The sequence below is a fragment of the Lolium rigidum genome, chromosome 7 (genome assembly GCF_022539505.1).
Source record: "Lolium rigidum isolate FL_2022 chromosome 7, APGP_CSIRO_Lrig_0.1, whole genome shotgun sequence".
NCBI lineage: Eukaryota > Viridiplantae > Streptophyta > Magnoliopsida > Poales > Poaceae > Lolium > Lolium rigidum.
Genome location: NC_061514.1, coordinates 263502330 through 263510715, shown reverse-complemented (window position 1 = coordinate 263510715; position 8386 = coordinate 263502330). Strand labels below are relative to the sequence as shown.

At 44.7% G+C, this 8386-nt stretch overlaps 2 protein-coding genes across 3 annotated transcripts; both read right to left on the bottom strand.

The window, feature by feature from the left end:
• Window positions 1-695: 695 nt before the first annotated feature.
• LOC124678117 (cytochrome c6, chloroplastic-like) lies at window positions 696-2136 on the bottom strand. Of its 2 annotated transcripts, none has more exons than XM_047214040.1 (5): window positions 1897-2136; window positions 1564-1649; window positions 1446-1477; window positions 1289-1352; window positions 696-1185 (listed from the first exon to the last, which is right to left on the bottom strand). In XM_047214040.1, exons 1-5 carry the CDS (start codon window positions 2093-2095, stop codon window positions 1045-1047), a joined length of 522 nt encoding a protein of 173 aa, XP_047069996.1. In that variant the 5' UTR covers window positions 2096-2136; the 3' UTR covers window positions 696-1044. The 2 variants fall into 2 exon arrangements, with proteins under 2 accessions (XP_047069996.1, XP_047069995.1); XM_047214039.1 differs by having other exon boundaries at window positions 1564-1646; window positions 1891-2129.
• Window positions 2137-2756: 620 nt separating this feature from the next.
• On the bottom strand, window positions 2757-6123 carry LOC124678118. The gene has a single exon (XM_047214041.1). The coding sequence runs from the start codon at window positions 6121-6123 to the stop codon at window positions 5800-5802; it is 324 nt and encodes a 107-aa protein (XP_047069997.1). The 3' UTR covers window positions 2757-5799.
• Between the last annotated feature and the right edge of the window lie 2263 nt (window positions 6124-8386).

Genomic DNA, 8386 nt, shown 5'->3' with positions numbered 1-8386 from the left:
TCAATTGCGCCGGTAGGTTCCACAATTCATTTTTTGGGCGCTATTGTGTGCAACCATTGATCTGCAGTTGCTACCCACGCAAATGGACATGTGGAAAGTGCTCGACAAGTTCTGCAGTGAGGTCATTGACTCCTCTTCCGACGATGAGTCTGAGACGATGATGCATACCATGGCTTCTGCTACGGCCTCTATCCTCCACGAGCACAATGCCAACCAGATGTCGGTGCACCGGGGTTGGTTACACCAATCCCTAGGCAGCAACCTGGCAGCAGTATCTGCATATGAATGTTGAAATCACTGATGACAACATGTCCAAACTTCTACAGAAGGATTTGGTTGAGCATCAGTGGGCATTGGCTGGACATGAAGATATTGCGTAGTCGTCAATATCACCTCATTGTCATGCTGAATTTGAAATATTTGGATGTAACAAATAACTACTTCGAACCTGTTTATTATTTTGTTGTTTGAACAACCAAATAGGTGTCCACGAGCCAAATGCGTCGGCCCACTGGGGGCACCCTAGACGCAAACGGATACACGGTAAAAAACGATCATTTTCGTGTTCGCGAGCCGACGCAAATGGACGTGCGCGATCATTTTGGTGGTTCGATTTGCCTCGCCCCATTAGAGATGCCCTTAGTCCACTAGAGATGGTTTTTTGTCCGCGTACACGCAAACATACGCTCTTGATCTGTTCGCATCGGGCCGATGGAGATGCCTTTAGTTGATCCATAGACTAGGATACTCATGTTTTGGAACAAAATGATGAAATTAGAAAAGGAAATCGAAAAAGGGCAACAGATTATGAAATAGCCAAGAAGGAAAATACAGACCTATTGTGTCCCATAGTCTAAGTTCCACCTCAAGTAGCCAATCTCCAATCTCCAATCGCTAGAAAAAAAATCTTATGGATGGGATTCCTCAAAAAAAAATCTTTAATCCAAATGGCCCTAGCTGCGTCGACAAGTATATTTTCCAACCGGCTCCTCTCAGCCTATTCACGAAGTAGAGCTAGCACCTCGTGTTCGGTTTCTACTCGGATCACTCGACATCGCTGTCGATCTTTGGCCACCCGTTCTCGGCTTGTGATTTGACAAACGCTGCCAGCATCTTGATATCTTCTTCAGGTAACCGGGGCCCAAAGGTGCACTGCCCTCTCGGGGTGCATTTCTCTCCATAACCCTACACACGATGAAGCACACATACATAAATTTGCCAAACTCCAAACATTTTCTCCTTTGAACGGCGTAGTGGTGTTTGATGGTGGTGGCTGAAATTTTCATACCGGCATCCTCCCCTTCCCGTAGTACGTGATGTTGTATATCTCTTCCTCCGTGGCAACTCCATTTCTGAATCAGATGTGTGTCATTTTGCCTCGGTCTAATAGTGATCAAATAGCAAATTGCGTGCGTGCTGTTGATTAACGAATGACTCGGCCATACCTCTCAAGATCCTTCATGGAGAGGGTGGCTCCCTGCAGGACATGATCAAGCAGCAATGAGAACAAATGATGATTTACAGGCATCTCGATCGACTGTGCAAGGTATTTCAGCAACTCACTGGCTGTAGGATGTTCCCTCCGGTATCGTGGCACCCGATGCACGCCTTCTGGAACAGCGCCGCGCCTCGTGATTGTGCAAATGCTGTAGAAATATTAGGGAGAAAAGATGAATGTTCTTCTACTAATTCTGATCAGTTAGCCTCTAGTTTGTGCTTTGTGGCGATGTTTCTCAACTTCTACACGGTCTTTTTACTTCATCCGAAACCATGAAATCCACGTTTCATCCATGGCAAGCTCAAGAGTCAAGACCCACGCTTCATGTGGACACACTAGATCGGAGTTTACAACAAAACCATCCCTATTGACAAGCAAGGGGCTGGCCAAACCTGGAGGAGTGGCGGCAGGGAAGTCCGGACACGCGGCGGCGCCGAGGAGGAGCGTTGCGGCCAAGAGTGGCGCGGCGGCGCACTGTCTCACGGCCACTGCGAGAGAAGCAGACGCCTGCTTCAGGCTGCAGCGGCAGGCTGCCCTCCTCTGAAAACTGCGAGGCCGCGGCGCCGGCGGCCGTGCGGCCAGAGGAAGCTGGTGCATCTCGCGCCCACTGGCAAGCTAGCTGTGGAGGCTGCTGCCTGTTGCCTCGAGGTAGATTGAAAACGTGGTTCAAGGGGACGACACGTAGTAGAGGCTGGATGGATCGGGTTGGTCCACACAATGACACGAGTGTACCACTAAACGTCTAAACAGACTGTCAGGCTATCACGGTGCATGGAAGAACAGGGTTGATCACAACTCAGTTCTCTGACACGAGGGATCCATACTTCGACCAAAATAGCTCGGACAATGAAAGGCCAAGAGCATGAGCATCGTCAACAAAATGGAAGGATAGGCAGCCAAGATCGAACCTGGCTTAAACAGATAGACATACATCAACAACATCCAAACTTTGCAAGCATAGCAATATACAAAGTTGCTTCCAAGAATATCCACACTAAGAAATACAGAGTATACCAGAAGGCAATAGAGCATTTAACAGAGCAGAATCATGTGCACGTCTTCGTATCAAAATTACCTTCAGAACTTCTGCAGAAGAAACAAAGCCTTTGCTCAAACCAATGAAGTTGCTCGCGTCATTTTAGTGACGAAACTACTTCAGTTTTAGTGACCATGTTGCTTCTATTTGCTGGGGACACGATCCAGACTTCTTAATTTGCGAATCAGAGTTCAGTGGTATTTTTTTGGTGATCAAATGGCTGCATCTTTATTACTCGCCCATATGAAGAGCCAACAAGTTCATAACATAGTCTGGAAACGACTCTACCCAGCTATTACATAATTTATTCACGCAGCCTACTTTCGCAAACTTGTGTGTCACGAGGCACATGATTAACCGAAGAAGCCTCAAGCTCAGCTTAGCAGCGCCTTGATTTCTTCGACCAAAGGGCCATGGCTTGAGCCGATCCATGTCTTAGCTTGCCCACAATACCTGCACAATATATCTCTCAGATCCTAACTCTCATCTTCCTCGCGACAGCAGGCTAGCAGTTCAGCTCTCTCAGGATCCGTCACCCGAGGGAAAAAATGACAAGCCCCAGCAAGAGGTGCCCCATGGTGATCTCTGATGATTACACCTCCACCTCCGTGGCCTTCTTCAGTGTCGAGCCAGTGTCAGGCGACAGGCGGGAGCCAGTGCTCCACTTCCTTTGGTTCCTGGCGAGATGAAGGAGTTTTCAGAGAACGCCACTCCTCCAACAAAGCCAGAACACGTGGCGATGTTCTGTCAGGGTCCTAAAACATAGGTTCGTCGGGGGCATCATTTCTTGCGAGCCAAAGGTGCTAGATGGCCATCATGACCACTCCCAGCTCCTTCTCTTTCAGTGAAGCAAAGCATCCCAGCAGCCAGCTTTGGAGCTCACCTGCGATCTGCAATTATTCCGTGGTGAAACCAGGGACAGCGACGTCCGCTCACGAAGCAGCTCCCAGATCCGAGAAGAGTGCAGGCAGGACCAAAACCTATGGAAGATCAGTTCTCCCTGTTGCATGCAATAGATCGCACCCCCTGTTTTATATTCCTTCTCCGCAGCTCCTCTCCAACAGCTAACCAGTTCTTGGCCAGCCTCCAACAGTGAACTTTAACCTTGCTAGGTACATTGGCAGCCAAAGAGAGAGCCACCCTTGGTGTTCAGTACAGTTCAAAGAAGACCCCGGCCGTCCTGCTGCCATACACTTGAGGTGCTGTTTGAGGTGATACGCCGAACGAACACTGAATTGCCCAGTTTTGGTGTAATTTCAAGCAACATAGTCATCAGTTCCAGCCCGACCTACTGGTATTTTCAGAATAGCACTGACATCTGCCTCAAAGAACATATCATTCAGTTTGCTAATGTCCCACCCAGCACCTCCAGGCAGCAATAAATGCTTCACTTTCTCCACTTCTGCATCCGGCCTATGCCCCATCGGCCTCTGTAGAGATGATCTAGGAATCCAGTTGTGATTCCACACATCAATCTTCTCACCATCTCCTACTCCACACCAGGCCCTCCTTGAGTAAATCCCTTCCATGCAAAATACTTTTCCAAGTGTATGACACTCTTTTTAGACATTTGGCATTCATAAAATCGCCCTCTGGCAAATATCTACCGCGAAGGACTCCACAAGGATTCTGTGGATGTGGTCAGCCTCCACGCGGCAAGAAGAGCTTGATTAAAATCCTGGAAATCACGGAATCCCAATCCTCCACTGCGCTTAGCCGAGCATATGTGTTCCCAGCTAATCCAAAGATCCTTTCTCTTGTCAGTACCGTCGCCCCGCCAAAACCTCGAGGAGATCGATGTCAGCTTGTCACACTGCCCTTTTGTCAACTGAAAACAGCCTATCGAATAGGTAGGGATGGCCTGCAGAACTGATTTAACTAAAAGCTCTTTTCCCGCCTTCGATAAACCCTGAACCTTCATAACAGTTCACAGTGGTATCGAGACAGAGGCACCGTGCACACACTCCTACTTGAAACGGGCTTTCGCTCCTGTTAGAAGTGCAAAGAAAAGTGTGGCAAATTGTAAAATCCCCCGTTAGAAGTGCATGCCATTTGTTACAATGAAATCATTGATAGACGTGCATGACCAGCCAACAAAATCAAACTTCTTGTTCGTCCGTCTGAGAATAGAAAATGCAGCAATGACTTTTTTGATGTCTCATAGAACTATTTCTGCCTCTAATAGTCTAATGTCTGCTGCATTTGTAGCAATTTTCTAGGTAACTGCAACATCACTACCCTCACAAGGACCCTAACAATCTTGAGTGCAGGAAGCTACAATGCGCCTACTATGGGCGAGGACTTTTTCTTCTCTAGAATACACGGCAGACTGTTTGAGCCCTTGATTACAATTGTTCTACCCTGTCTGAATGCGGAATGAAACTTATGCAAAATGTCAAAACAAACATTTATACAGGATACTTTTTTGCGAAACAAACAAGATATTTATAGGTAGTGAGAATATACACTTGGTAAAAAAGATACAAGATCCTTAGCATTCCTAGTGGGAAAACAACTAGTTAACCGGTTTTCAAGGCTAGAGTAAACTTTGCTTCAATGCTGTATTTTCACTGTTTTTTGACATGTGCTGTATTTTCACTGTTCAATTCGCCATAAATACGTTTCCATGTTCTTTCCTTGTAGCATCAAAAGATACATGAGACTAGAGTCAAGTAAACTTATATAGACCTTTAAGCTTTTACAATAGTACAAATATATCAACGTTCACTCCTGTTGTCATGGCTTATATGAGAAGATGAATGCTTCACTGCACAAGGTTTTGCAACAACAAGTTATGTTGAAGGTACAAGAACCAATCTAACTATCTAAGAGTTCACGCCTCAACCTACAAATAACATAGTGTAATCAACAATACCTGGAGAAAACTAGCTAGAGCTGATGCGAAAACAGAGGGATAAAAGGGCACATGAAAGATAGATTCATCTTTTGGCAAAAAGACAGAATCATGCCAATCTATTATCCAGTGTAATCTGATTTTTTTTCTGCAGGGACACTGTCATCTGATATGTAATTAGTAATTCATGATCATAGCACATGCTTTGGAATTGAAGCTATCCTAAAACAAAAACAGATCTTGTCTACAGAGCTATCACGATTTCAACACTCTATGCGCTCACTATATAGAAAGGGGTGTTCCCGAACTAGGCCACATTGATAAAATTCAGTGAACTGACAGAAAATCGTGAAACAAACAAAAAAAACCTATAGATATACCGGATCAGATTGGTTCTGGGGTTTGTGCAGGTCATTCTTCTTGATGAGCCTCGAGGCAGAGGGAGAGGTCGATGCGCGCGCGCTCGCACTGGGTGCGCTTGAGCGCGGTGCCGGAGCTGCCGCAGAGCGTGCGCACGGCCTCGGTCTGGTCGGGGCAGCACATGGTCACCACGCACTCGGCCAGGGCCCGGTTGAGATGCCGGCACAGCACCTCCGGCTGCAGCGGGCCGCGGGAGGCGCGGCGGTGGCACTCGGCGAGCGCCCGATGGGTCGAGGCGCAGGGCCCCGGAACGGGCATGGCCGCAGAAGCGGCCTCGGGTTGTTGCCTCCCGCTGCCGCCGCCACTCCTGCTCATGGGAATCGCCGGAGCCTGGGAGATCGGCGTTACCGCGTACCGCCCCACCTTGATCTCCCCTTCCGTCGTGGATTCGTTGCTCTCTTTTCTTTCTGAGAAATTGCTGGATTTGTTGCTGGTCACGAGCGACCGCTGTCCCGCCGGTTAGGGCCAGTCCTATACACCGACCAGGTCGGCGCCGATGCGGGTTGCCGCACACCCTGGTCGGGTACTGGGCCTGGCCCATTTAGCGTTTTTTTGATTTTTCTCTCTTTTTTCTTTTTTTTTTCGTTTTTTCGTTTTTCCGTTTTCCGTTTTCTGTTTTTTTCTTTTTCTTTCTGTTTTATTTTTTCTTTTGTTCAAATTGAAAAAGTCTATATTCGAAAAATGTTTAAATTTGAGAATTACTAAAATGGTTCAATATGAAAACTGTTCAAATTCAAAAATTGTTCAAATATGAAAATCGTTCATATTCGAAATTTGTTCAAATTCGAAAAATTTTCTAATATAAAAATCGTTCAGATTTGAAAATTGTTCAAATATAAAATTTGTTCAAATTCAGAAATGTACAAAAAGAAACGAAACAGAAAAAAAAGGCTTACCTGATGTTGGGCTGCGGCCCGTTTAGAGAAAACGGTTCGGCAAACTTAATGGGCCAAGCCCACGAAGGTGGAGGGGGTGTGCGGCAACTGTGTTCGGTGCCGACCAGCTCGGTGTATATCACCTCCCCCGGTTAGCGGTCACCCTCTCCGACAGTTGTGTGTGGTAGGCCTGATAAGTCGATGGGTTGGCCCATGAGGCCATGGGCTTGCCCAGAGGCTCACGTAGGCTGGTCCAACGGGTTTCCAACTGCCAGGAGCCATTGGTTTCCAACACATGTTCCCAAATCATGCCAATCTATTACCGAGCAAGTGTAGTCGGCATCCGACTATAATAATTTACCACATCATCTATAGTCAATTTATAGCTAGCATGTACTACCTCCGATTCAAGGAATAAGGCGCTCTCGTTTTACGTGATTTTCGTTTGACTAAGTATTACTTCAAATATATAAAGATTTAATATAATCAAGATTTTGTTGCTCAATTTTTATGGTCAAAGTTCGTCTTGAAATACGCGTGCGTCTTATTTCTTGACACGGAGGTAGTACAATAGTAAGCTATAAAGTGTAGTATTTTGACACTATATGACCCACCTTTTAGGCTCACATAGTGTCTAGGAGCACGTACTAGAGCTGACTATTAGATAAGAGCTCACTTCTCTTCTCTCGCATAATCTCTCTCCTCCAACTAAGCAAATTTATAATATTTTATCTCTTATAGCCAGCTGATTGTACCTTATTGTACTTGTTCTGAAGCACCATTATGGACGAAAAACCAATTTTGAATTGGGTGTAGATGCTCCTGATTGAATAAAAAAATACTAGTAAAAAAATTAAAAAAATCTGAAATTTTTAGAAAATGAACATAAACAAGTGTCCTAACTGAACACCAAAAATCTCCGAGAAAATATATGTATTGGTCTATGCAAAAAAATATAAAATGCGGTGTTGTTTGGAACATCTAGATTTGTTTCTTACATCACTCCGATTTATCTTTTTTTGCACAGACCAGTACATATGTCTTTTTCGGAGATTTTTTGTGTGTAGATAGAACACTTGTTCATGTTCATTGTCCAAAATTTTCAGATTTTTTTGAATTATTTTGCTATTTCCCCCATTTTTTAATAAACCAGGATCATCTACACCTGGGTTCTTGCCTTGTCCCTTTATGGATCGCATTTTAAACAGTTTGGATAATTCTTGGTTGATAGACAATTCTCAGTTACTTCTAAAATGTAGAATTGCATTATGATTAATGCTACTGCAAGTTCTAATTAAGATTTGTTCGGTTATTTTTTTTTGAAAGAGATTTGTTCGGTTATAAATGAGGTTGTAATTTAGAAAAGATATTATGACCATCGAATTGTCTCGTGATGCGTGCTTGTCATTAGTTGCAACATGAGTTGCAACTACCAAGAGCCATTTGCACTTTGTGCGAGGGTAGCACCTCCATGGACCATATTTTAAATAGTTTTGCTAATTCTCAATCGATAGAGAATTCTCAGTTGATTTTGTAAAGCATAGAATTTATTGTGATTCATGTTACTATGAGTTCCAAGTAAAAGTTTTCCGGTTAAAAATAAGGTTGTAACTTCAAAAAGATATTCTAAATGTTGAATTACATTGTCATTCGTGCTACTCATGACTTGTAATGTGATTTTCAACTGGGAATGGATGACATCA